Consider the following 27,409-nt stretch of genomic DNA (forward strand, 5'->3'; position numbering starts at 1 on the left):
TCCACCCCCCAACACCATCCCTTCCCACACAGTGGCCTCCAGGGATCCCAGGAATCTGGGAATCAGGAAACCCACAGGACAGACACAGCAGCCTGGTCCCCGAGACGCAGCAACAGCGCATCTGCATCCAACCTGGGGTGCAGAGGAGGAGTCAGCACCTGAAACCCCAAATGCCTGCCAGCAGAGGGAAGGCAGCAAACTGGTTCCTTGCTTCTCACCCACAGCAATTCCATTTCCCACCTGCACCCAGGGCTCTGCACACATTAGACACCAGCACCACAGCCTGCATGGCAGCCCCAACACTCACAGCACACCCGCAGTGCCTCCAGCCCCAGGATCTTCCCAGGCACTTCTGAGCCTCAAACCTTTGGGTTCCACCACCTGCCCCCCCCCAAAACCATCCCTGACTCCACATCCACACCCCCAAAGCCACTTCCCCCAGCTGGGCAGAGCACAGAACTAAGTGCCACCTCCCAGTGCACACACAAGTATTGGGGTTGCTGAGCCCCCCCTCTGCTAAACTGACCCCAATGAACCCAGGGATGCTGGGCGAGGAGGGATGGAAGCCCATAAATCCAGCAAGGAATGAACCCACAATGCCACAGAGCAGCACAGCAGGGAGGGACGACCAGAGCACGCCAGGCTGTGAGCACAGACAGACACAGGCATCCCCACGCAGCCAAGGGGGGGGATTTAAGGTTTCCCAGCCTACAAGTGAACAAAGGAAGGAATAAGGCACAGGACATCCCCCTGTTTCCTACCTGCAGGCAGCCAGCGCTGCGGCCCCACACGCATCCCGCACAACCTCCATCTTAGGCAGCTGCCGTGCAAGGTGACCCAAGATGCCTGAATTATTCAGCATTGCTTCAGGGAGAAGGATCCAACCCAGCCCCATGCCTTCCTCCTACCACCAGGCTGGGAGGCAGCAGCACAGCCATCCCAGTGCTGTGGGGATAATGGGGTCAGCTGAGCCCCAGCTGCTGGTCGGGGGCACGGAGGGGAAACCAGAGCACAAAGCCCGGCTGAGAGCACACAGCCTCTCGTCTCAGCTCCAGATGGGGCAGCAGCTGAGGTGCTGGGAGTGGTGGGATTGGGGAGGGGGCAGCAGCTGGGCCGGGCCCCCCCTCCTTTCCCCTTTGAGAGGGGCTCAGCTCCAATGGGGGTCGCTTTGTTTGGGTTCGTTAAGTCCTCCAAAATGATAAACTTGGGTCCAGCGGGCAGCTTTAGGAGAACTGCACTTTATTGTTGTTATCATTGTTATTTCTACCGACCCTATGGCAAGCCTTTGGCAGGAAAGCACTTGGGATGGTGAGATAAGGAATTCCCCCAGCATTTCTCTCCTCCCTTTTGCACCCACCCCCTTCAACACAGAGGCTGACAAAGCCATTCCCAGCTCAATTTAACCCTAACAATACATGCTAACGTGGCAATTCAGGACTTTGAGCCAATCCCAACCTCCAGGCTTTAGCCTACATGGCCGATCCATGGATGGCACACTGCAGCTGGCTCAGCGCTCGCTTAGCAAAGCAAAGAGTGGCAGGAAGGAGCTTCTCCCAGTGCTGCTCTGCCTGCAGCCCTCAGGCTGCATTGCTGATGGCGTTTCTGTGCACCCAAACCACTGCTGTGACCCAACCAAGCCCTGGCACCCAGCAGTGCACTGCCACTGGAGCTCCATCACATGGCCATGGCCAGAACATCAGCAGATGCAGAACACGGCCAATGTCACCTTGTGCTGAGCAAGGCCGGGACCCAGGCACAGCATTTTGTTCCAAGGTGCCACTGACACGAGGCCCTGGAGCTCCTCTGGAAGGTCAGCTGTCTCGTTGAGCTTTTTATCTCCTTCCCCTAATGAATCATCTCACACAGCACAGCTGGGACCGAGCTGACATCATTCCCTGCTTTCCCTGCTCAAACCACAGACCCTTATTTTGCCTCTTTTGGGGTGATTTCTCAGCTTAACCCGCTTCAGGTGCCACCATCTCCTTGGTTGAACAATGCCCAAAAGCCAATGGAAAACAAAAAAGTCAATGAGAAAGAGGAAAAAAACCACCAACAGAACCCACAAGGACAACGCAGCACCCAACCATCAGCCCATGGCCACAGCACACCCACCTCTCCAAGGGTCACCCCAAAGCCAACCCTACAGCTGGCGTTTCCTCTGCCCCATTGAGCACTGCCATGATTTCCACTGCCCCTCAGTGCCACCTTTCTCCCTCAAAACACAGCCAACCCCTCCAGAGCTGGCAGAAAGAGGGGATGATGCTGTTAACCAGCCCGCAGATTAGCGGGCAAGCGATGACAAATAAAGAGCTATAAATTTATGTAAAGAGCTTCAAAGCAGCACGGAGGTTTGAATATTCACGGCACCTCGGGATTTGCATTGTAATGGGGCCTTTCAATAAGGAAAAACAATGCTCCCATCTGCTGGGGTTCTGCAAGCTGCCACGGGGCTGTGCCCCACAACTTGGGGAACCCCTGACAGGATGAAACCCAGAGCCAATGGTCGTGGAGTTGGGGAATATTTAGAGTAGGATGGAACCCGTAAGGATTGTGGGGTCCAAGTGCTGGTTGCACACAGGACCACCCAAAATCCAAACCCTGTAACTATAGAATGACAGAACACCCCGAGTTGGAATGGATCCGTAAGGACATCGGGGCCAACTCCTGGCTCCACGCAGGGCCACCCAAAATCCAAACTCTAGGGATCATGGAATCACAGAACATCCCCAATTGGAAGGGACCCATGAGGACCAACACCCGACCGCTGCTCCCGAGCTGTGCACGGCACCGGGACGGAGCCCCGAGGACACGACGGGTGCTGAATCACGGTGCCACACACCGGCACCCCCACGGCGGACACACGGAAGATGCTCAAACGCCAACGCAGCATCCCAAAGCAACACACGCCAAAAAAAAAACCAAACCACCAAAGCCTTACCCCCGGCTCCTCGCTCCGGCTGACCCTAAGGGGCTCCGCTTTAGGCTCTCACCCCCAGCCCCACGCTCACCCACCAGCTGCCGTCTGGGGACTTCACCAATGACAAACGGAGCGATGTCACCATCCCAGCCCCCCGCCGGCAGCTCGCTACGTCCTTCAGCCCGCCCGGAACGACGCGGGCGGCCTCGGTGGGCGAAGCGAAGGAGCTCGGCTCCCCACCCCACCTCCCCCCGGTGCTCCCCGTGCTCACCCGGCGCCCTGCCGGTGTCTGCGGCGGAGCGCAGCGGAACGGAGCCGAACGGAACGGAGCGTGGCTACCGGAGGCGGCGCCCCGTTCAAATGCGGCCGCGTTTATTGGGCAGCGGCGCGGGGGCGGCCCCGGGGGGGCGGGCGGATGGACGGCGGTTCTTTGTGAGCCGGGGGAGGGTCGGCGCCGAGTGGCGGCGGCGGTTCGGAGTCCCACGCGGGGTCCGAGGTGCGCCGTGCGGGTGGCGTCACCGAGGTGCCGTGTCCCGGCTTGGGGTTCCCGTGCCTCCTCTGTCCTTTGCCCCGAGGTGGCATCACCGTGGGGCCGTGCTGGCTTGCACCCCAGCTTAGGGTCCTCGTGGTCCCCTCTGTCGCCGAGGCGGCATCACCACGCTGGGGGACGGCTTACCCTTGTCCCGAGTTGCCACACCAACTGATGCCGTGTCACCCCAATATCTCCAGCCCAGGAGCGCGTCGGCTCCCTGCCACCCAGGGTTGACCTTGTGCTGCGGGTCCCTCAGCGGTGACACAGCACCTATGGGCACCCCCAAAACGCAGCACCCTTAATAGGCCCTCATTGGAGCTGGAGCCCACCTCAGCGGCCAGCTGAGTGCAGCCTGCGGGTTCTCTGCTGGCTCGTATGGGGCTGAGCTCCCACTGCAACATGCTGCAGGCTTCTGTTTCGCTTCTCTCTGCAAAAACTCTCCGGGAATCCTCTGAGCTCTCTTTGAAGATGAACCTGAAGCTGGTCTCAATATATTTAGGAAAAAAAGAGCTTCAAACCCACGAAATGCTGCGGGATGGCCAAGGGCCCAATGGCTGCAATGGGGACAGAGCCCCACTGCAGCACCAGGAGCAGCCCTGGTCTCCATGCAGTGTCATCACCTCCTGTCCCTGCAGTCCCCAGCGCGTGCTGCCTGCTGGGGTCACGGCCCCATGGCCCCGAGCGAGGCTAAAGGTGACAGCAATGGGGACAGGGGCTGTGTGGGACAGATGTTAGTGAGAGAGCTTTGTGCTGGGCTTTGGGGTCTGTTTTGTAACATTTGCCATTTTTCTCCGCAGCTTTCTTCTGCTCTGACACTTGCTGAGGGTTCTTCTATTTATCTATTTTTTTTTTCTTTCCTTTCTCCCTCCCTTTCCCCATTTGCTGTTTCATCCCCGGTTCAAACCCTCCCCCCCCCCCCCCCCTTTTTTTTTTCTTCACTGCGCTTTATGCGGAGCTGGAACCATCTGCTGCTTTGTTTTGTTGGAGCACGGGGAGTGCCAGGACCTTTATCCCCCGCACCCCTCCCCACCGTGCTGTGCTAATCCACAGCACTGCCCCAAAATCACCGCCGCCACCAAACAAAGCCTCTGCGTGGCTGCGTGTGTGCAGCTGGGTGGGCAGCAGGGATGGGCAGCATCCATGGCATCCCCACGGTCCCCACATCCTCTCACACTCCCATGTCCCACGTCCCTGTGTCCACCTGACCCCATGTCCCCAATGTCCCCGTGTCCGCATGGCCTCATGTCCCCACGCCTCTGTGTTACCATGCCACCATATCTCTACTTCCCCGAGTCCCCAAATCCCCATGTTCTCATGTTTCTGTGTCCATACATCCCACATCCCGATGTTCACACATCCTCATATCCCCACTTTTCCACATCCCCACATGCCCACGTCCCTGTGTCCCTACGTCATCAAGTCCCCATATTCCTGTGTCCCTGTGTTTTCATGTCCCAACATCCCTATGTCACCATATTTCTACATCCTCATGTCCCCAAACCCCCATGTCCTCATGTTCCTGTGTGCCCATTTGTCCCCATTCCTACCTCCTCGCATCCCCATATCCCCCCTTTCCCACATCCACAATTCTTCATGTCCCTATGACCCCATATCCCCACATTCCCATGTCCCCACATCCCCATGTCCTCATGTCCCCATATCCCATATCCCACATCCCCATCTCCCTGCCCACGTTTGACAGCAGTAGTGGATGCAAATTCCCCCCTTCCTTTTAGGGCTGGCTTCTGGCAGAGTCATCCCACCGTATTCCCCCCATCCCTGTAGGACGAAGCCGTCCTTGCACAGCCTTTAGCTCTGAGCACCCTCACAGCTGCAGCTCAGTGCTGTGCCTGCAATGTGAGCTCACAGGAAGGAAACTCAGCTCTCCGGCGCAATCACAAGTGACGCAGGCAGAAGAACAGCAATCTGGGCAAAGCCAGGCCTGCCGAGCAGGAACGGGGCCGGGCCTTGTGCGTGTCTGTGCCAGCAACGTGCGGCCCCACTGCTGCTGGGCAGGAGACCCTACAAAACCCCCCTCCCGGCCCCAGTCGCACTGCGCTGTGCCTCTTTGCGCCCCACTCCCCTGCACAGCAGCTCGCTGTTCTGTTCTGGGGCTGATTTCTGCTGCTAGGGGAAAAACCCCACATCCGGTGCATTAAAGCAGCAAACCTACACAAACGGCAGCAAACGTGAGCAAGAGGGGCGTATAGCAACGGGGTAACAGCCGAGAGGAGCCCTATGGTCGGAGCGGAGAGAAGTCGGGGATGGAACAAGCCTAAACTTGGATGGATTTGTCTTTATTCTTGTACACAAACAATGGTGATAGCCGTCCGCCTGCAGCTCGGTGCTGCCATCCTACGTCCGACCCGGCGCATTCCTGGGCCTGCTGCTGCTCAGTCCCAGCTCTGTCTCTTGGCTCTTATCTATATTTTTTAAAGTTATTGTTTTTTATTTGGATGTACTACTTGTTATTATCGCTGTTATTATTTTGGTTCGGTTGGCTTTTTATCATTTTTATTTTATTCATTATTTATTCCTCCCCCCCCCTCCCCCCTTCAATGCCCCACCGCTGCTCCCCGGCGCTGCACGTGGGAGTGTCCCACGGGAAGTGGGCGGGGCTATCGGGCAGGAGGCAGGCTGTGATTGGCGAGGCCTAGGAGAGAGGGCGTGGCTTAGCATCCGGGAGGCGTGGCCTAGAGGAGGAGCGACGCTGTGAGTGGCGGGTTGAGCCGGGAGGGGCGTGGCTTAGCGGCGGAGGCGCGGCCTAGCGGCGAGGCGGCAGTCGGACGGCGCGATGCGGCGGCGCGGCGGCGCGGAGGCTGCGGAACACGGGAACGGTGATGGCAGCGGGCGGGCGGCGGAGGGGAGAGCGGACCGACCCCGGCGGTGAGTAGGCGGCTCTGGTCCCCGGCCCTCAGCTCCGCCTCGGGGTTGCTGCGTGCCAGGCATCCCCGCCGTGCCATGTGGCGTAACCTTATATCCACGGGCGCGTGGCCACGTGTGCCCCTATGGCAGAGCCGCCCCGCTATGGCCATGTGTCCCCGATCCCTGTGGCCTTGCGTTCCCTAGCCCTCACAGCCTCGTGCCCTGACCTCCACGATCACTTTTCCTTGGCCGAGCTCCATGTCATGGCCGTGTCCCAGTGTCGCACAGTACCCTGACCCCATCCCGTGTCCTCAGGTCCCTCTGCCATACCGTGTCCCCGTGTCACCCCTCCGCACACCGTTTCCCTTTGCCGTGGCTGTGCCACCCCACCGTGCTGCCCCCCGCCCTGGCCCTACCTGCCCCACCTGTGGGATGTTGTGCAAGCAGGGTGTGAGCCCTCGCCCCTGCACTCGGTGACGGGGTGCAGCACCCGATAATTAGCCCTAACGATGCTGAGCCCCGTTGGTGCAGCACGCAGGGTTCTGCACCCTCCAGTGCCCATGGGCTGCATCAAACCGCCCTTTGCAGCCCTTCCCTGCAACACTGCCTGAGGCTCTGGTGCCAAATCCACCCTAGCACAACCCCGCAGTGCTGCTGAGATCTGCTTTGACGCACGCAGATACCTCTGCCCCAGATCCCTGCTGGTTGCCCCATCGCCATGCTCAGGGTGCTGTGATTCCGATAAGCTGCAGAGTTTGGCGTTTCCAACCCTCCTGGGTGCTCGTTTCAAAACTGCTGCAGCTGTGGAGGGTGTGGATGTGTCCCCAGTGCTTTGGGATGAGATGAGGATTTGGGATGCTGTTGGAGCATCACCTCCGTGCTGATGGCATCCCTCATCTGCTCTTTGTGTTGTTTGCCTGCAGCATGAGTCTCCCCGGGCCATTTCCCAGCTCCTTCCTTGTCCCCAACTTTTGGACACTTCGGTCACCTCTGAGCTCTGGGTGTTGTCACAGTGTTGCTGGCTCACTTGGCATGTGCCCTGCCCTTCCTGCCCACTCGTGTCCCCGTGGGAGGCTGTGGGGGACCGGGCGGTGGCATCTGGTGATGCTGAATCACAGCTCCGATGGCTCTGCTCCCCAAAACCCAAAACTCTGGGGGAGCACAGCCATAAATCAGCAATGGAGAAAACGAACCCAGTGTGAGGCCCTGGTCTTGGGAGGACAAACCCGAAGTCAGAGCCTTGTCTTGGGACAGACGCTTGGGTCCAAAGGGGCCGTGCTGACTGTGCTGTGTCCCACAGGGGCTGGCTGGGCTGGTGCCCCCGGCTGCGCACCGTCCTCCTGCAGCTGCTCCTCATGTACATCTCCGTGCCCTTCCTCGTCCGCCTCTTCCCTGTCATCCTCACCAAATTTGTCTTCCTGAACTTCAGTGAGTACCCCAGCACTGAGAGCTCACCCTAAGCAGTAGCATGCAGGGGGGGGTGGAGGTTTTTTGGGGGTGGAGGCTTGGAGGGGGGGTTCCAAATATGCACGGTATGCTCACAGAGCTCACAGCAGCTCTCCATTGGGCACCCCGTGTTTTGCAAGCGACGCTGCGTGTTGCCAGATCTTGCAACACATCTGGGTATACAACACGTCCCTGTGGCAGGAGGTGGCCGTGCTCCAATGGGGTCGGTCTTTGGGGTGAATTATGTCCAAAAAAAAAAGCCAACAGAACGAACGCAACCCAAGCCAGCTGAGAGATGCTCTAAAGCAGCTGGCTTTGAGGGGTCACAGAATCGCAGGGTGGTTGAGGTTGGAAGAGACCATTTGGGATCATCTCATCCAACCCCTGGTCGTGCCGTGTCCCGCAGTGGCGTTCCCTTTCTTCGCGGACCTGCGGCAGCCGGCGCTGCTGCTGAACAACACCATCAGCCTCTACCTGCCCACCGAGCCGGGCGTCACCGTTGGCATCTGGTGAGCAGGGTGTCCCGGCTCCTTGTCCTCCCTTTGGTGGCTGTGGGTTGGGGATGAGCCGCGTCCATCCCCGCAGGCACACGGTGCCGGGCAGCAGTGGGACAGAGGCGCGAGGTCGGGAGCAGCGCTGGTTTGAGGAGGCTCTGGCTGATGCTCACCCCATCATCATCTACCTGCACGGGAATGGGGGCACCAGGCAAGTACCCGTGGCTGCCCAGCCCGACGGGCAAATGGTGATGTTGTCCCATGTGATAGCTGGGTGCTCCTCTTTTGCTCCCACGGGTGTAGAACTGTCCCTTGTCCAACATGACAGTGTACCCCAGCTGGCCCCACCTTGCTAGAAGGGGGAGGCACCCTGTGCTTTATCCTTGCTTTATCCTGTCTTTTCCCACCAGGGCTGCGAGCCACCGGATCCAGTTTATGAAGGTAAGTGGGGGCTGGGACGTGCCTTGCACGTGGGAGGTGACATGGAGACACCTTGACGAATGCTGTGCCATGTCCTACAGCTGATGGGGGCTGCCGGCTTCCACATCCTGGCTCTGGACTACAGAGGTATGGCCACCCCCCCAGCCCTCACCCAGGGGTCTGTGCCCTTCGGGTGGTGACATGGGAACACATTCCTGCAGGCTATGGGGACTCCAGTGGGCACCCCTCAGAGAGCGGCTTCACCACCGACGTCCTGGCACTGTACGACTGGGCCAAAGCACGCAGTGGGAACAGCTCCATCATCTTCTGGGGACACTCCTTGGGGACCGGGTAGGTGTGGGGCCAGGTGGGGGGCCTGCTGTAGGGCTCCCCTCTCCCTTATTACCACCTCCTTTGTTGCAGGATCGCAACGAACGCGGCCAGAAAGCTGCAGGAGGAGCGAGGTAACACCACGTTTTGGACAGCAGAAGCTGGGGGGCTGCATCATCACTCTCCTCGAGTATCATCAAGTGGGGACAATTGTCTGTCCCCATTCTGGGGACGGGGATGTCCCATCTGACTCCTACCCCATGCTGCTCCCAGGGGTCCAGGTGGACGCTGTTGTGCTGGAGTCCCCCTACACCAACATCCGCGACGCAGCCGCCAACATCCCCATCACTAAGGTGAGCACAGGTCCCCGCACCGTGGCACTGCATCCTGGCACTGCATCCCCTTGACAGCAACTCAGTGAGTGCCCTGCCTCTCTCCTGGGCAGATTTATCGGCAGTTCCCAGGTTTCGAGTACCTCATCTTGGACTCCATGGCTCTGGGCAACATGTTCTTCCGCAACGATGAGAAGTGAGTGCCCAGTGGGACGGGGTGAGGGCACAGGGAGAGCTGGGCTCCCAGTTGTATTTGCTCAGCTTAGTCATGCCTTAAAAGTGACTTTTATTTGTATAAGGGCAGATACCAACATTACTATAGAGCCAAGCCCACCATCTGGTCATAGAACCATTCAGGTTGGAGAACGAGAGAACCTCTGACATCCCCAACCTCAGCCCATCTTCACTGCCCACGTCCCTCAGAGCCACATCTCCACAGCTCCTGAAGCCCTCCAGGGGCGGTGACTCCACCACCTCCCTGGGCAGCTGTGCCACTGCATCACCATTGGTTTTATTTTTTTGAGCATAATGTATTTGAATGCTGCCCACTTGGCACCATGGTGTTGGTTATGGTGATGGGGTCCTCTTGGCTTGGCCTTCACGGACAACTTTGCTAAAGCTGAATGGTCTGTGGGTGCTTTTCTAGTCAGAACATCCCTGAACAGTGTTTTGAGTTGTTATTACATTATCAGGTGCTGAGTCCCGGGGTGAGCACCCTAAGCATTGCCCATCAGCAGCCCTGGACACCAAGGGTGGCCTGAAAAGGCAGTGGGGGGTGGGGGGCTAAAGTCATGTTAGGGGGGTTAATGGGGCAGGAGAGGCTTGTGCAGCCCCATGCTGACCCCTTCCTACAGTGTGAAGGTGCTGGCCTGCCCGCTGCTCATCCTGCACGCAGAGGATGACACCGTGCTGCCCCCGCAGCTGGGACGCCAGGTAGGTCACCTGCTCTGCGGGCTAAAAGGCAGGGAGGGGGATTGGGACCCTCCTGGGATCCTGTGCCACTAACCCTGCTCCCACCCCACTGCAGCTCTTCGAGACCGCACGCAGAGCCTACAAGGACAAGAGCAAGGTGAAGCTCATCACCTTCCCTGAGAAGCTGGGGCTGGGCCACGACTACATCTCATCCAACCCAGAGCTGCCCACCCTGGTGAAGTAAGTGTTGCTCTGCAGAAATGTGGGGCACAGCACAACCCTTCCCTGTGCTCTTTTGCAGCTGCATGGAGAATCATCCCACCCCATCCCATCCCATCCCACCCCATCCCACCCCATCCCACCCCATCCCATCCCATCCCATCCCATCCCACCCCATCCCATCCCACCCCATCCCATCCCAACCCACCCCATCCCACCCCACCCCACCCCACCCCACCCCACCCCATCCCACCCCACCCCCACCCCACCCCACCCCATCCCATCCCATCCCACCCCACCCCACCCCACCCCACCCCACCCCACCCCACCCCACCCCACCCCACCCCATCCCATCCCATCCCATCCCATGGCATTCACTGGCATCAATTTGCTGAGCCCCCATCACTGCTCCAAGCCCATCAGCACTGCAGTGACACATGGGGTGACGCAGGGAGAGCCCCCATGGGATATGAAATGAGCAGCAGGGGTGAGTGACACAGCGTGAGGTTTATTGCATCTTGTTGCAGAGACTTCTTGAACATGAAGTGACTCCAGCTGCTGCCCGCAGCGCCCATAAGCACTGCCCCTGCCCTGCACTGGGACCCCACCATGGCACTGACCCTACTGCTGCTGTATGTAATAAACACTGAGACCCCACGCTCGTCCTCCCACTGCTGCGGGGTGCTCGGGGGATGGAGATACAGCTGCAGGGACAGAGGGGTGAAGCAGGGACTAGGAGCAGAGTGAGGGTGCGCTGCAAATACCCCATCCCCTGCACGTTCAGCAATCAGCTTTGCAGTGAGCAAGCCCAGTTCCTCATTCCATCTCCAGCAACCCCAACTCCTCCTCTGCGCAGCACTTTTAGTTTGAGCCCCTACCACAAGCAATGGGTCGGAATGGTTTTGCTTTCAGCTCCGTGCTCCTCCCCTGCCCTATGCCCTTGCTGCAGTGCCGTTGGGGGTCCTGTCCTCAGCCCCCTCCCGCGGCTCGTTGGGCGGTGGGATCTTCAGGTCGGAGGGCTCCACGTGCCAGATGTCCCGCGCGTACTCCTTGATGGTGCGGTCGCTGGAGAATTTGCCTGCAGCTGCGATGTTCCTGATGACCATCTTGGTCCACGCTTTGGAGTTCTGCGAGAGAAAGGGGATGGAGGGAGGGCTGCATCTATGGGTGCCCATCCGCACGGCCCGGTGCTGTTCTGGGGTCCCACAGCAGACCCCCTCCTGTCCCCTCTCGCACTCACCAGGTACAGCTCGCTGACTTTCTCCTGGCATTTGACATAAGCCTCGTAATCTGCAAAGACTTTAAACCTGAGGCAGCAAAGAAAGGAGGAGTTAGGGAGAGCAGGGTGAGAGCATGGAGGAATGGGACGCTCGAATGGATGCTTCAGATAAATCAACCTTCCCTAGCCTATACTGAATCACAGCCTGCTACAAAAGCCCTTGAGATACCTGAAAGCATCCATCATCTGGCAAAGGCTGGTCTGGTATGAAATGTGGAGGCTGGCGGCCCTGCCTGTGGTAGGGGTTTGGAGCTTCATGATATCCTTGAGGTCCCTTCCAACCCAAGCCCTTCTGTGATTCTATGAAGGTCTGTGCACCCGAATGCATTTCCAGCCTTAATGCAGGTTTAATGCAGCCCAGCTGAAGGGCTGAGCACAGAGAGACTTTTGTGCCAGGGGTACAAAAAATTGCTTTTCCCTGTACACAGGAGCTGGGGCAGGAAATGGGATACTATCAGGCAGTGGGTATAGGGCTGCTCTGCATGGATATATGGTTTCCTTTAGGACATGAGTTAATGGCTGCAAGGGGAAGGTTTGGGTTGGATATTAGGAATGATTTCGTCTCTGAAAGAGTGGTTGGGCACTGGCACAGCTGCCCAGGTGTGGTGAGGTCACCATCCCTGGGGGTGCTGCAGAGCTGTGGAGATGTGGCACTGAGGGACGTGGGCAGTGGGGGCGGGGGGTGCTTGGGAATCTCAGTGGTCTTTTCCAACCTGAATGACTTCATATGGAGCTGGAGCCCAGGGATGGGTGGCATCCCAGCCATGAACCTCACCGGTCATGATGGAAAAGCATGTCAACCACATCCCTGAAGAGGTCTGGCTCATCCGAGGAGAAGAAGCCACTCCGGATTTGGTCAACAGCCTGCTTCAGCTCAGGGAGCCGGTCATAGTACTGCTGGGCATTGTAGCTGGGGGGCAGAGAGCATGAGCCCATGCCAACCCCAATGCCCACCGTCTCCCCACCACGTCCTCATTACTCACCCATCTTTGTCCAGCTCCGCTACATCCTCCACCCTCATCCCAAAGATGAAGAGGTTTTCCTCTCCGGCCTCCTCGGCCATCTCCACGTTGGCTCCATCCATGGTGCCGATGGTCAGGGCCCCATTCAGCATGAACTTCATGTTCCCCGTGCCCGATGCCTCGGTGCCCGCCGTGGAGATCTGCTCCGACAGGTCGGTGGCAGGGATCACTGCCAACAGAGCACAGAGCAAGAGGCTCGCCAAGGCCGTGCTGAAGGACGCAGGCCAACAGCACTGGTGTTCCCCTATAGGACGTACCCTTCTCTGCCAGGGAGACCCTGTAGTTCTCCAGGAAGATGACCTTCAGCTTGCTCCCCACAACGGGGTCGTTGTTGACCACCTGGGCCACGGCGTTGATGAGCTTGATGATCATTTTGGCCATGTGGTACCCTGGGGCAGCCTAGGGGCAGAGCCATGGTGGGATAACTGGAGCGCTGGGGACTCCCTTGTAGGGCATTCCGAGGGCTTCCCCCAAACACAGCTTACCTTGCCTCCAATGATCACCGTCCTAGGAACAAAGAGCTTCACAGGGTCCCTCTTGATGCCTGGAGGAGAGGGCAGCACCAACGTCAGCTGTGTGCCATCTCCCACCCACCCCCTGCCCATCCCTGCGGGGCCTTACGGTTGTACATGGTGATGATGTGCAGGCAGTTCATCAGCTGCCGCTTGTACTCGTGGATCCTCTTCACGTGCACGTCAAACATGGAGGAGGGGTTGATCTTCACCCCATACTCCTTCTCCAGGTGCAGTGCGAACTTCACCTTGTTCTCCTGGCCGAGGGCAGGGCGGGCGTCAGCCCTGCACCCCCCCCAAATCCACACCCTCCAAATCCATGCCCCCTTATCCAAATCCGCGCTCCCCTTGTCAGCATTCCTCACCTGCTTCACTTTGGCAACCTCTCTGATGAACAGGTCGTCATCTACAAACTCGTGCAGCTTTGCCAGCTGGCTCAGGTCCCGCACGTAGTCCTCCCCTATTTTCTGTGAGAGGAGCACAGCCACGTGCTGACCGCAAAGCACCGATGGACTGCGGCCACGGGGGAGTTCAGAGAATGGGTTGCATTGGAAGGGACCTCAAATAAGTACATGCTGCTGACTCACAGCCAGCTCAGGCCTGGAACTCAATGATCACAGAATCCTAGAATGGCCTGGGTTGCACAGGAGCACAGTGCTCATCCAGCTCCAACCCCCTGTGTGTAGGGTTGCCAACCCAGGCTGCCCAGAGCCACATTCAGCCTGGCCTTGAATGCCTGCAGGGATGGGGCATCCACAGCCTTAATCCTCGAGGTCCCTTCCAACCCAAGCTGTTCTGTGTCTCTACGATGACCCCCAGGGCCGGGAGCCACGTGCAGAACCACCCATACCTCTGCAATGAGCTCAGCCAGCCCTGGGTTGCAGAGCAGCAGCCAGCGCCGTGGGGTGATGCCATTGGTCTTGTTCTGGAACTTGTCCGGCTCCAGCTCTGCAAAGTCCCTGAAGCTGCAATGGCAAGGAGGGGGCAACGTCAGCTCTGTGCCTGGGGGGATCCCCCACTGCATCCCACCCACCCTTACACTTCAGACTTGACGATCTCAGAGTGGATCTTGGCCACTCCGTTGACAGCATGGGAGCCGACGATGCAGAGGTGAGCCATGTTGATCCTCTTGGTGCCTCCCTCCTCTACCAGGGACATCCTCCGCAGCCGGTCCACATCGTTGGGGAAGAGAGACGCGATGTGCTGTAGGGGGTGGCCAGGAGGGGGTGAGCAGCCAAGCCAACAGACCAGCACCCAAGGAGGGGACCACAGTAACATCCTCAATGCATTTGGTGCCAGCCAGAGCAATGGCTTTTAGAGGGTGATGGTGTGAACCTTCTCCGTGGGGTTCAAGCCATCCTCATCCTTTTCCAGGATGAATTTAGAGTTCAAGGAGCAAAGAAATGTCAACTTGACAGTCCCTGAAGCATTTTAAGTATTTTAAACAGCCACCAACAGTGGATAGCAATACAGAATGCTGTGGCTGGCAGGGATCTCTGGGTCCCTCTGGCCGAGCTCCTGCTCCAGCATGGACACCCAGAACTGATCCTCAGCCCCATGAAGGTCTCCAGGGAGAACCCACAACCTGTCTGGGTAACTCTACAGCAACAAGAAGGGCTTTGCATTGCCTCACCCAGTTCCTAGTTACCAGCCTCCCCAAAGAGCTGCATAACCACCCAACCACCAACCACACAGCACGGTTTGTCCCCATCCCCACAGTGAGACCCCCATCACCCAGAGCCCCCAACCCGCTCACGTCCAGGTGCCTCTGGTTGATCTCATAGATGATTTCCAGGTGCCTGGGGAGCAGCTTCTCCACCAGGTCCACCGGCCAGCGCTCCAGGGCTTCGGGCAGCACGGTGTGGTTTGTGTAGGCAAACGTCCGCTTTGTGATGTCCCAGGCCTACAAGCAGGAGAGTGGCATCAGGGGCAGCTTCAGGGCACCCAGCTGAGTGTGAGCACCCACATGTGTTCCTACACCCAGAACCATGGCCCCAGCATGGCTTGGGTGGGCAGCACAGGTTCATCCCTCCCCAGTGCCCTCTGGAGATTTTCCAACAGTGGAAATGCTCCCGAGCTGCTTGTTGAACCCCACCTGCTCCCATGCGCTGCTTAATTAGAATCATAGAATCACTGAGGTTGGAAAAGCACTTCAAGATCCCCCAGCCCACCCCACCGTGCCCACATCCCTCAGTGCCACATCCCATAGCTCAGGAACACCTCCAGGGACGGTGACCCCACCACTCCATGGGCAGCTGTGCCACTGCAGCACTGCTCTTCTGGAGAAGAAATGTTTCCCCACTATCCAACCTGACCCTCCCCAGCACAACCTAGGGCCATACTCTTGTCCTATCATCCTATTAATGACTGCTGATGGGTGTATGACCCTTATACACAAGGAAGAGGTGCAGCACCCATTGCCCAGACTGCAGTTGGCCGCCCTGCAACACAGAAGGCTGAGCCACATCCCCCGACCTTGCTCCAGGGCAGTTTCTCAATATCCACAAAAATCCTCATCAGCTCAGGGATGGCCATGGCAGGGTGTGTGTCGTTCAGCTGGATGGCGACCTGCGGGGACACGGTGGCACCCATCACCCACATCAGCCCGGTGGCTGAGTTCACCAAAAGGCACACAGCAACGGGGAGGTGGATTGCTGGGCTGGAGGCACGGGGTGGAGCAGCCCCACTTCGTACCTGGTCAGGGAAGGAGTCAAACACGGTGCGGACGCTTTCTGTGCTCCCGAATTTGGACGCTTTGAAGCGGCGGATGATGTCCTGCAGGGTGGCAGCCACAACAAAGTATTCCTGCTTCAGGCGCAGCTCCTTCCCCTCGAAGAACTGCCGGTGAGAGGAGTGGGATGGACACCAGGCACACACGGAACGGTGGCATCACATGGCATGGCAGCCCTGTGCCACTCATCACGGGCACAGCGAGAATGCCTGACTTACGTTGTCATTGGGATAGAGGACGCGGGAGATGTTCTCAGCCAGGTTCCTGTCCAGCACGGCCTGGATGTAGTCCCCAACGTTAACTGTAGAGGTGCAGAGGGGTACGGTCAGAGTGGCCTGGCTGCCTCCTATCCCACCCAGCCCCCATTGGGCCCCCACTCACAGTCCCGCAGGTTGAAGTCGTTGGGTGCCCGAGCCGACCACAGGCGCATGGTGTTGACGGTGTTGTTCATGTACCCGGGCACAGGGGTGTCGTAGGGCAGTGCCAGCACCACCTGGGGCATTGGTGAGGCTGGGCAGACTGCAGGCACCGTGTCCCCACGTCCCCACATCCCCACGCCCTGCTGGAACCCTCCCACCCCAACCACCAGAGCTGCATCCACCCTTGCAATGGTGACAGGCTTGGGGATGCGCTTGGACCCCCAGAAGGTTCCCCAGGGTCCCCAGAGCCCCGGCTGCAGGGACATCCCAGCTCTGCCTGAGGCCAGAAGCCCTCAGGAGATGGACAGATGCCTTCAGGTGCCAGCAGCAGCTGGATGTAGGCTGTCACTCTGAGTGCAGCAGGACACAAGCCATATGGGGGCCCAGCGTGCCGGCTGTGCCCCCGTACCTGGGTGTCCACCCACTTGGTGCCACTGGCAGTGTGCTCCACACGGCCATAGAAGTGCACGGGCAGCATGTACTCGGGCCGGGCCTTCTCCCAGGGGTTGCCATGCCGTAGCCAGTCATCAGCTTCCTCCACCTGCACGGGGGGGAGTCATGGAGTCACAGCATGGTTGGGTCGGAAGAGACCTCACAGCACTCCCAGTCCCATCCCAGCTATGGGCTGGCTGCCTCTCAGCAGCTCAGGCTGCCCCGGGCCCCACGGGGTTCCCACCATACCTGCCACCCATTGCGGATCTTCTGGTTGAAGATGCCATACTCGTAGCGGATGCCATAGCCGTAGGCTGCCAGCCCCAGCGTTGCCATCGAATCGAGGAAGCAGGCTGCCAAGGATAGGAGACAGCAAGGAGCAGGGAGCCCCGGGGCACGGGTCCCCACATGGGATGCGCCCTCACCCTGGGAACAACACCATTTGGGGGTTCTCTCACCTGCAAGCCGGCCGAGCCCACCATTACCAAGCCCGGCATCCTCCTCGATCTCCTCCAGCTCTTCTATGTCCAACCCCAGCTGAGGACAAGGAGGAGGCAATGGGACTGAGCGCCCACCCTGCACCCCTCACCCAGTGAGGGTGCTGCCCTCACTGCTGGGACATGGGGACATGAGGGAGGAGGGCAGTCCCTGTGCTGTGTGCATCCCCAGTGCTGTGGGTCACTATGAGGGACACCCACATCCTTCCCCTCGTTGTGGACAAGCTTACAGGTGGCACCACCCTACAAAAGGGACAAGCAGAGATGTGGCTACAGCACCCCTACAAACACATCTCCAGCTTTCAGCCCACAGTGCTGTCAAGGAAGAAGTTTTGCTTATGCAAAGCTCCCAGGGCAGCTCAGGAGGAACTCAGCTGAGCCACCAGTTCCCACTTCTCCAAAAAACCCACAACCAACGTGTTTGCCCACGTTCTCCCCATCCCAAAGCTCCCCAGCCGGTCCTGCAGCACCAGCCTCTCTCTGCATTGCACTGAACTGCCCCAAACACCACTACGCACATTCAAACCAATGCATATGAAGCCAAACATTTTATTGCAGAGGCATCCAGCACTCAGCTTGCTGCACAGCTGTGCAATCACCATGCAACACCCAAACCTCTTCCTATAGCTGCCTGCCCCTGGCCGGGCTGTTGCCCTCACTGTGCTTACAGCTTTAGAAAAGCCCCACAGATAAATCGCCCTCCCTTTGAATGTCATTTGCTTGAAAGCTGCTCCTGCTGTTGTGCAACCGCTCCAGCTGAGCAGTGGCTGCCCTGCACGGGGCAAAGGGGTGGGAGGAGAGAAAAGCAAGCAAACAAACAAAGCCCTCCATCAGCCCGAGTGTCACCCCAGGGCCATGAGGCCCAGAGCTCAGTGCTCACCTGGTACACAGCCTCATCGCAGGCGTTCTGCAGCCCCAGGTTGATCATGGTGTTCTGCAGCGTCCGGCCCATGTAGAACTCCAGGGAGAGGTAATAGATCCTCTGCAGGAGGAAGGCTTAGTGCTCAGCCAACCCATGGGCTGCTGCTCCCAAAGCAGAGCTCCAATGGGAAACCCTACCTCCCAGCACGCTTTGGAGTGGGGATTTTAGGACCTGGAGGAGGTCCACTGCCCTCACCCCATTTCGGCCCCTATGTTATTTTTGAGGAGGGCACAGCGGGTTTGTTCGGATGGGAAGGTCACACAGAGTCACAGAACGGCCTGGGTTGGAAGGGACCTCAAGGATCACGAAGCTCCAACCCCCCACCAATGCAGGGCCACCAACCTCCCCATTTCACAGCAGCCCAGGCTGCCCAGGGCCCCATCCAACCTGGCCTTCAACACCTCCAGGGATGGACGGGGCATCACAGCCTCTCTGGGCAGCTGTTCCAGCACCTCACCACTCTCACAGCACACAACTTCTCCCTGACATCCAACCTCCATCTGCCCTCCCTCAACTTCAAACCATTTCCCCTTGTCCTGCTGTTCTCTCCCCTTTCCAAGAGTTGAGTCACCTCGGTACAAAGTTTAAATTTAAAGAGGACCCATTTCCTAATGTTGCTCAGCATCACCAAGTGGCAAAGCAGAACTGGGTGCATCCCATTTCCCTGTGTGCTGCCATCCCATGGGCCTGGCCGTGGGAGCACTGCTTGTAGGGCTGTGGACCCACCAGGTGTGTGATGCAGCAGGGCACCAAGAGCAGTGGCTCTGTGAGCTGCCCATCCTGCGGCGTCAGCAGCGATGGGTTTAGGGAGGACTGGGGCTGCAGAAGTGCTGACTGCACACACCATGGGATGCAATGGGATCAGTGCTGGGCGGGTGACATCTGGGGGGGTGGGGAGGGTCCCGCATTTGGAGCCCTGCGGCAGAGTTGCACCGAGCAGTGGGCCTCCAGCTTCCACTAATAGATAAATTGGGATAAATTGGAGCCGACAGTGCCGTGCGGGTGCCAGGAGGGGATTAGAGCTTAATCCCCAGCAGAGCCCGGTGCAAACCCCCCAACACGGCTCGCCCTCGGTCCCGAGCGGTGCAGAACGAGCTCTGCCCGCAGCCTTTCAGCTCCATTTGCTCCGCAAACCCCATCCTCCCTCCACGGGAACGTTCCCCGAGGCGCTCCCACGGCCGAGCCGGGCCAACAACATCACCGCTCCCCCGCAGGACGATGCCACTCCCATAGGGGACAGCAACGCCATTCCCATACGGGACAGCGCCATTCCCATAGGGGAACAACACCGCCGTTCCCATGCTCGGAACCAAAGCGCTCTGTTTGTTTTGCAAAGCAAAGGGCAGCGGCCTCGCCCGCTAAAGTCCACCCGGGACACTTTGCAAAGCTGAGCGGCGCAGCCCCACGGAGGAGGAACGCAGCGCCCTGAGCCCAGCCGTGCCCCACAGCCCGGCTCCCCCCGCACCCACCTTGGGGTCCCTCTCGTAGTAGTATTGCTGCGTGCGGATCCATCGCCCCACCAGGTGGTCCCGCACGGTGTGGGCCAACGCGAAGTAGTAGTCGCGGGGGGTGGCCACGTTGCGATCCTTAACCAACGTGAAATGCAGGTGCCGGTTGAAGCCCCGCTTCAGCTCGGCCACGTTCTCGGCTCCCACGATGCCGCGGATGCTGATCTGCTTCCGTCGCTCCTGGTCCGACAGCGGCCGAGACATCGCTGCGGGGAACGGAGCGCCGACGGCCGCGGGGTTCCGCTTCGGTCCCGGCTGGCACCGCCCTGGGGCTGAGCTCCGCCACGGGCCGGGCCGCCCCCGAGGGAGGGGACAGCGGGAGGAGCGGGGCCCGGGGAGGGGAGGGCCGGGCAGGCTGTGCTGCTCTCCTCTGCTCGAGCCCCGTTGCTCCCTCTGCCTCCCCCCGCACCCCTTTTCCATGCATCTCCTCCGCATCCCTACGCCTGGGACTCCCCCACAACCCCATCTCCCGCAACCTCCACCAAAGACCCCCTTTCCCCGTACCCACAATCACAGAATGGCCCAGGTTGGAAGGGATCTCAAGGATCACGAAGCTCCAACCCCCCTGTGCCATGCAGGGCCACCAACCTCCCCATTTCATAGCAGCCCAGGCTGCCCAGGGCCCCATCCAACCTGGCCTTCAACACCTCCAGGGATGGGGCATACCCCTTTTCCCCCTGCTTTTCTCCTTCCCAGTTTGCTGTGTGCCCCTGTAGTTCCCTTCTTTTCCAACCCCTCTGACCCCACCGCTGGCCGCAGTGATGATGGCCAGCACTTAGACTTGGTGAGCTCAGAGGGCTTTCACCAGCACTGCTGTGGAATGCTGAGCTCCCACTTTTATTTCTACAAAACGTTTAATTTCCAGGTTATCGTCTTGAATTTATTGAAACCACTTGATTTCTAAGTGACTTTCTGGAATTTTTGGACACCACCCCATCTCTGGTTGGTTTTCTGCCCTCCCTGCATCCCACCATTGAGGGCAGATGGAGGTTGGATGTCAGGGGGAAGTTGTGTGCTGTGAGAGTGGTGAGGTGCTGGAACAGCTGCCCAGAGAGGCTGTGATGCCCCGTCCATCCCTGGAGGTGTTGAAGGCCAGGTTGGATGGGGCCCTGGGCAGCCTGGGCTGCTGTGAAATGTGGAGGTTGGTGGCCCTGCGTGGCACAGGGGGGTTGGAGCTTCGTGATCCTTGAGGTCCCTTCCAACCCGGGCCATTTTTCATTCTGTGATTCCATACATCCCAGCCTGGATGGCAGTGACCTTCCTGAAATCATTCCTGAATGTGCTCAGAAATAACCCACACTTGTGAGCGTCCTTGGAGAGGGGAAGGGTTGGAAAAAGGCACTTTGGGACAGCAGCTGAGCCCTTGGATCTGGGAGCTGTGCACAGCCCATCTAAGAGCCAGCACTGTGTCATTTCAGACCCAATCACAACGATTCCACGATTCTATTCACAGCCAATGCCCAACCCTGAGGGTGAGGATGCTGCAGGGGCTGGGGTGATGCAGAGATGCTCAGGGAAGCTGAGTTTTAATCTGATAAAAGTCCTTTATTAGAACAGCAACCGTGACACTCGTCAGGAGCAGAGCAGCTGCAGGCAGCTATCATCGCGGGACAGTGGGGACGACACCGCACGACCATGAGGAGCCTAATAAGCACCATGAACATCCTAAAGAAGGGGGGAAAGGGCTGAGGAAGGCACCCCGTGACCCGGCCACGGAGCCCATGGGGCAATCACCGCAGAGCCGCTCGGCGTTGTCCCGCAACACAGCTCTCCTACAGCGGAGGAACTCATCGGTGTGAATGAACAAGATAGCACCCAGTCAATAAATTAGGTGAGTTTCGTACTAGAGCAACGCGGGGACGGAGGGGATAAGGGGGTGGTAGGGAGGGGGTGACCTATATACAGTTGTTCTGCCGGGTCTGAGCCGCAGCTTTCTGATGGCACGGGCAGCGCCGCCGCTGCGAGGGCGAAGGACCATAAAGCAAAGCGTGGGGATGAGCGCATGCATGGCCCTTGGGTAGCAGTGTGTGTGGGCAGCAGGCATGGTGCTGCTCAGAGCCTGAATCGCCCCTGGGGCACGGCCACAGGGCAGGCATGGCAGGGGACACGGCTTCCTGAGTGCAGGTCGACTCTCCGTGCTCCCCATCCCCGGGCTCCCCTTCAGAACCTCTTTGCTGAGTGAGTTTTCCTGCCAAGGGAAGGATGCTATGGGGCAGTATTTAAGGCTCTACAAAAATAAATGCTCGCCTCCAAGGAGCAGCACGGCGTATGGCTGTGGTGCTGGTTTGTGGGGAGCCGGGTGCTGGGTTTGCCCCAAATCCTGCCCCTGCTGTGCCCAGCCTTGGGGGCACAGTGGTGGGAAAGGTTTTGCTCTCCGCTCTGCTGGCGCTGACCCCAGCAACAATGCAGCTCTGCTCCAGCAGGTGGCTGTGGTTTAACCCCAGCCACGGAGCATCGCCCCGGGGTGCTGCTGCCTTCACTGGGAGCTGCAACACCCCAACAGCAGTGGGGGTGCCGCTGGGGCTGCTGTTGCACATGGGGCATCCCTCCATGGGGACCGGCAGCAACCCAGGGCTGACCCCGGTGTGTGGCAGGGAGGTGCTCTGCAAGAAAGGCCACGGGGAAAGAAACATCCTGCGAAGGAACGGGGCTGGAGGGGGCGAAAGCTTTCTGGGGGGTCCCTCCCACAGCCTGGCCAGCTGCAGCAGGATGCAGGATGGGAAGCTCTCATCACAACTCCAGGCCCCAACTCAAAGGAGTGAAACCGAACCTAAAAGCGGGCACAGGGACATCTCGGGCTACCTAGGTACTTCATCAGCCAAAAAGAGCTAAACAGCGAAGCGTACACACACAGGACAGCGCTGGTGGGTGGAGAATGAAGACTGCCAAAGCTGGGTTCCTCCTTCCCTTCTGGCTGCCCCCAGTGCCGGCGCTCGCAGCTCCGTGCTGCCTCATCCTCACTGCATGGCCGAGCGCGAGGCGTAGAACTCAGGGACCGGCAGCCCCGTGTGCAGCGTCACCTGCAAGGAGACGGGGTGAGGGTGAAGGATGCTGGGGGTGATGCTCACTGCTTGGGGCCGTCCCAGGTGAGGGGCTGTGTCCTGAGCACACACACAGGTGTGCAGAGCTGCTGTGCGGGGTAATTCAGCTCCCCCCTCCCCCCTAAATGCTTTGCTTTGGAAGGAAAGCACAATTCCTTGTTGAGAAGGCATGTTCCCCTTCAGGTATGGATTTATAGAAAACTTTGTCTGTGATACAATTACCTCCATCCTGATTGGAGTCGTTGTAATTACTCACGTGCCTCTGAAGGAGGATAATGAAGAGCTTGGGGTTTATTAGCAGCCTTTAATCAGCATTCCAGGCTGGATGTGGCTCTGGGCAGCCTGGGCTGCTGGTTGGCGACCCCTACACATAGCAGGGGGTTGAAACTAAATAAGCATTGTGCTCCTTTTCAACCCAGGCCATTCTTTGATTCTATGATCCCCTGGGATGTCCTTAATGCCGAAGGATTTCAAACTCTCCCTTGCACACTGAGCTGCCAGAAACCAGAAGGGCTCTAGAAACGTGCCTCTCTCTTGTGGCAGTGCGAAGGAGTGTGGTAAGAACTAAACCCACTGTGGAGAAGGACGTTTGTACCACACCAATAGGCATCTCCTAAAAGCAGTGCAGACAGATGGGCTCGTGCAGTGCTGGAACAGCAAGCAGTGACCACAGGGATGTGCCACAGCCACGCTGGAGGAACGTGGAGACTCACTGGGGTGGATGAGAGCAGGGATGAGATTGGTGATAAGGGGAAATGAAAGATGAAAATACCAGAGAGGCCCAGGAAGCCACCACTTGGTGATGTTCAGGATAGCAGAGAGCTTGGGAGAGAGGGAGAAAAGAGGGGTTTGAAAATCCCCAGAGGAAAACAGGCTTTAAGTGATGCCCTTCTCCCTGGTAATGCTCTCGTTTGGGACCTGGAGAGATGGAGGAGCTGGTGAGGCTCCTGCAGGGAGCACTTACCTGCACGTTCCTGTTGAGGCTGACTGCTGGGAAGAACAGGCCCTCCAAGTTCTCAAAGGCGACGGGGCCCTGCTGGTCCTCGTTGATGGAGAACGTCAAGGTCCTCCTGGTCAAATCCAGCAGCACTCCCACCGTGGCACCTTTTGTGATCCCACCTTCAGTCCTGTGGGAGCAAGGAGAAAGTCACAGCATCTCCGTAGCATCGTGTCCCTCGTGCTCCTGGCACAGGGATAAATGAATCACAGAGCACTTGGGCTGGAAGGAGTCTTAAAACCCACCCAGTTCCAAGCTCCTGTCATAGAATCACAGCATGGTTGGGTTGGAAGAGACCCCAAAGCCCACCCAGTTCCAACCACTGGCTCGGGACATCCAGGCCCCCATCCGTGGCCTTGGGCACCTCCAGGGATGGGGCACCCACAGCTCTGGGCAGTGCCAGGGCCACAGTGCTCTCATGAAAAATTTCCTCCTGCCATCTGACCTAAATCTCTCCTCTTTTATTCTGAGACTGTTCCTCCTTGTGCTATCTACCAGTTTAAATGCAACCACGTACTTTCTTGCAGCAGGAACTACAAGGCTTTGGGTACTAATGGAAGAGCCAGCGTAGGGAAGAAGTGGCTGTAGCAATGAGCCAGTGCAGCAGGGGCTGTTTTCTGCTTTGGGCAAGGGCACACATCCCCCAATAAAGGTGACCAGCAGCCAATTTAGCCCTCCTGCAGGCAGACAAGCCATGGTCTTGCAATGGAGCAGCGCCCAGGTGCAGAGTGCATACCTGTTGGTGTGAGAGTTGTTGTGCATGAACCAGCTGCGGTTGTTGTCCACATACATGGCCCAAGCTTTGTCATCCTTGCCCAGCATGGCATCCTTCAGGACGTCGATGCGTGCCACGCCGAAGGCCGGGTCCGGGTGGTTGTCGTAACGATCGATGGACAACTCCCAGTAGTGCAGCCCTTTGGAAAAGCCCGTTTTCCCCAGCACAACCCTGTCATCGTAGCTGTTGCAGGTGACAGTCAGGTTGTCGTTAGAAAAGATGATGTCAGCGTGTGCAGAGGCAGGATCGAAAGAAAACCAAGCTACTGGAATAAATGAAGAGCGAAGGGTTAGGCCAATGGGAACCTCACCTGCCATACTGAGCCGTGGGGACTGGACAGACAGTGCATGCTCCATGCAGGGCTGACAGCCAGGGAGGGCTGGGCTGCTGGAATACAGGGTGGGTTAAAGGCTTTTTGGCTGGGATCCAATGAGCTGAGCTCTGTTCTGCTGCTCCTCGGGTCCCTGCCTGTCTGCAGCTCAGGATTACGACCATCTCCTAAAGCCTGGCACTAGCAGAACACGTGCCATCATGGCCAGCTGCTGGCTAACACAGGGGGAGATGCTCACACTTCTGTGCAGGGTCAGGCTTGGGGTGGGAAGACTAATCTGAGGATGAGCAGGTAAACCACACGTGTGCCTTGGAAAGCTGGCAGCTCTGGCAACCCAAAGCACATCCAAAGGTTTGCATTTACGGGAATGCTGCTCCACATCCCTACAGAGCAACCAGCCATGCAGGAAACAAGAGCTAGCCCATGGGAATGCTGAAAGATGCCCCAAAACCTCCACGCCTGCTTATAAGCACAGACTCGGTCGCTGGCAGTCTGACAGACACAGCAGTGCTCAACAAGACAGAGGCACAGGGTTGCAAAACCACCACCCTGCCTTCACAGCTGGTTTTTCTCCAGCAGTCACTGGACCGAGGGCTGACACATCCACCAACGCTCTCCCACCCGAAGGAGGAAAACCCAGCTTTAAAGATGGAACGCTCTGGTGAGATTTATTCCTCTGCCCATTGCATGGTGTCACAGGACAGCTCGCATGCACACGGGTGCCCCACTGCTGCAGCCCGACAGAAGCGATTCCGTACCTGCCACCATTTTTTTAATGTCAACTGTGGTCATTCCCAAGGAGAGGCATGCGGGAAAGAAAACAGCGCGTAAAGTTGGCATTCGGTCAAAGAAGGAACCAGAAACAATTTCTGCTTGCCTGCTTCTCTGGCTTTCAGCATTGTGAGTACACTGAAACGCAGGGAGGGAATGTGGGGTGTGGGTTGGAGGGCATGGAGAGTGCTCCAGGGACTCCTTCCCCCATCCCATCAGGATGGGCCCTTCAGAAGCCTCTTTCCCCCATCCCATCCCATTAGGAGGGCCCTTCAGAGGACTCCTTCCCTATCCCATCCCATTAGGATGGGACCTGCGGGTGACTTCCTCCTCCATCCCATCCAACCCCATAAAGAGGGGCCCTCCAGAGGACTCCTTCCCCCATCCCATGCCATTAGGATGGCTTTGCAGGCTGTGAGTGCCACTTGTCCTGGAGAAGGCAGTGTGAGCCTGATGGATGCACGTCTACCCCAGCACTGCAATTAGCTGCAGGAGGGTTAATCATCTACTTGTGGTCTGGCACACGCTCAACTATCCTGAATGAACAGGAATGCCTTGAGCAGAAGGCTGGGTTTTTAATCAGAGGCCATTGGCACAGTGCTGACTTCAGGTTTCTCTTCACAGGGGGAAAACTTAAAATGCCTTTACAGCATATGGTCACGACCTTCAAATTTGCCTACTGCTATCTGGGAACGCCCTGCAAGGAGGGTGTGCATGAGAAATGCTGCTCACCCACCCAAGTTAACAATCAAACAAAAAAGATGACCAACATGGAGTAGGTGCCAGTTAATTGTAAGAGAGATACTTGCCTAATTGAGAGTAAGGCGTTCCTTGTGTCTCAAAATTGCATCCTATAAAGAGATACTGCATTTCAAACACATCACAGCTAAGAAAGAACAACTGGTCTCCTGAAAAGCACTGCTGAGGAGTTAGCCCCTCACGGAGCAGCCATGGGAGGCCTGATTCATTGAAAGCCAGAGAGCATGGAGGGGGCTCCCAGCACAACCAGGGAGCATGGGTGACAACGGGGATCTCTGGGGTGGCTCCTGCCCTTGGAGCCCCAAAGGCTGCAGGCCTCCTGCTGGCTGCAAGCACCCCCTGAGAGCTGCCGTGCAGCCAGGCCAGACCCACGGGGCTCTCCCCACCTGCAGGGGTTGTTTTGCATTGCAGCAATGCGGTTCTGCAGTGCAGAGAGGTGGGGACCACGGCCCAGCTTCGCCCCGTCCCAGTGCCCCATCTCTCCACACATGATGCTCACAGCCACTGCAGGAGGTGTTGGTACAGTGGACACAAAGTCAGAAACGTCCGTAACGAGACAGTGGAAGGCATCAGTGCACAGCGGTATGATGAGAAGGAACATAAAAAGCACAAAGAAAAGAAAAGCTGCAAGGCCCCTGGTTATTCCAGCAACGGTCATGCTGCAGCATTCCTCATTCCAGGTTATGAGATGGAAAGAAAGCAATCGGGGACCCCCATTCTTCCTGGGCTTACAATGGAGGAAGCTGCAAATGGCTCTGTTGGGGCGGCGTAAACCCAGCGGTGGAAGAATCGGGGCCCATGATTCATTAGTGACAAAGGATGTGCCAAAGATTGGTTAGAAAACAGCTCTGAGGTGCACTGCGCCTGCGCTCCTCGGGGACCTCAGGGACCACAGCCCACCTCCATAGGGGAAGCAAACAGTGGAAGTGCACCCAGGGGTTCCTCC

The 27,409-nt window shown here is 58.2% G+C and overlaps 4 protein-coding genes across 19 annotated transcripts in view; 1 reads left to right on the forward strand and 3 right to left on the reverse strand.

The window, feature by feature from the left end:
• The window catches only part of NIN (ninein), a 53,406-nt gene extending 50,133 nt beyond the window's left edge, over window positions 1–3,273 (reverse strand). For all 5 annotated transcript variants that reach the window (XM_052696508.1, XM_052696504.1, XM_052696505.1 and 2 more), the window contains exon 1: window positions 3,189–3,273. The gene's annotated coding sequence lies outside the window, so the exon portion shown is untranslated. The remainder of the gene's footprint in view (window positions 1–3,188) is intronic.
• A 2,922-nt stretch (window positions 3,274–6,195) lies between these two features.
• On the forward strand, window positions 6,196–11,122 carry ABHD12B (abhydrolase domain containing 12B). The gene is made up of 13 exons (XM_052696706.1): window positions 6,196–6,335; window positions 7,615–7,742; window positions 8,167–8,269; window positions 8,346–8,465; window positions 8,665–8,695; window positions 8,776–8,821; window positions 8,896–9,025; window positions 9,098–9,138; window positions 9,278–9,357; window positions 9,450–9,532; window positions 10,191–10,269; window positions 10,364–10,488; window positions 10,995–11,122. The coding sequence occupies exons 1-13, from the start codon at window positions 6,244–6,246 to the stop codon at window positions 11,014–11,016; spliced, it is 1,080 nt and encodes a 359-aa protein (XP_052552666.1). The 5' UTR covers window positions 6,196–6,243; the 3' UTR covers window positions 11,017–11,122.
• PYGL (glycogen phosphorylase L) lies at window positions 10,956–20,058 on the reverse strand. Its single transcript, XM_052696547.1, has 20 exons — window positions 19,751–20,058; window positions 18,240–18,341; window positions 17,321–17,399; window positions 17,112–17,215; window positions 16,840–16,971; window positions 16,393–16,504; window positions 16,230–16,312; window positions 15,975–16,118; window positions 15,756–15,848; window positions 15,037–15,183; window positions 14,320–14,483; window positions 14,131–14,245; window positions 13,646–13,747; window positions 13,390–13,537; window positions 13,254–13,312; window positions 13,026–13,167; window positions 12,730–12,937; window positions 12,522–12,656; window positions 11,708–11,774; window positions 10,956–11,594 (listed from the first exon to the last, which is right to left on the reverse strand). Exons 1-20 carry the CDS (start codon window positions 19,991–19,993, stop codon window positions 11,400–11,402), a joined length of 2,574 nt encoding a protein of 857 aa, XP_052552507.1. The 5' UTR covers window positions 19,994–20,058; the 3' UTR covers window positions 10,956–11,399.
• Window positions 20,059–21,313: 1,255 nt separating this feature from the next.
• Window positions 21,314–27,409, reverse strand: part of TRIM9 (tripartite motif containing 9) — a 32,968-nt gene continuing 26,872 nt past the window's right edge. For 4 of the 12 annotated variants that reach the window (XM_052696569.1, XM_052696563.1, XM_052696567.1 and 1 more), the window contains 3 exons: window positions 24,564–24,867; window positions 23,795–23,957; window positions 21,314–22,809 (listed from right to left, as the gene is read on the reverse strand). In XM_052696569.1, the coding sequence (XP_052552529.1) occupies window positions 22,747–22,809; window positions 23,795–23,957; window positions 24,564–24,867 (530 nt within the window). In that variant the 3' untranslated portion in view covers window positions 21,314–22,746. Of the gene's footprint in view, window positions 22,810–23,794; window positions 23,958–24,563; window positions 24,868–25,691; window positions 25,716–26,513; window positions 26,556–27,409 lie in introns of all 12 variants that reach the window. The other 8 variants (XM_052696559.1, XM_052696557.1, XM_052696566.1 and 5 more) reach the window with 5 other exon arrangements.

Source organism: Tympanuchus pallidicinctus, unplaced genomic scaffold (genome assembly GCF_026119805.1).
Source record: "Tympanuchus pallidicinctus isolate F22 unplaced genomic scaffold, pur_lepc_1.0 scaffold3, whole genome shotgun sequence".
NCBI classification, from domain to species: domain Eukaryota; kingdom Metazoa; phylum Chordata; class Aves; order Galliformes; family Phasianidae; genus Tympanuchus; species Tympanuchus pallidicinctus.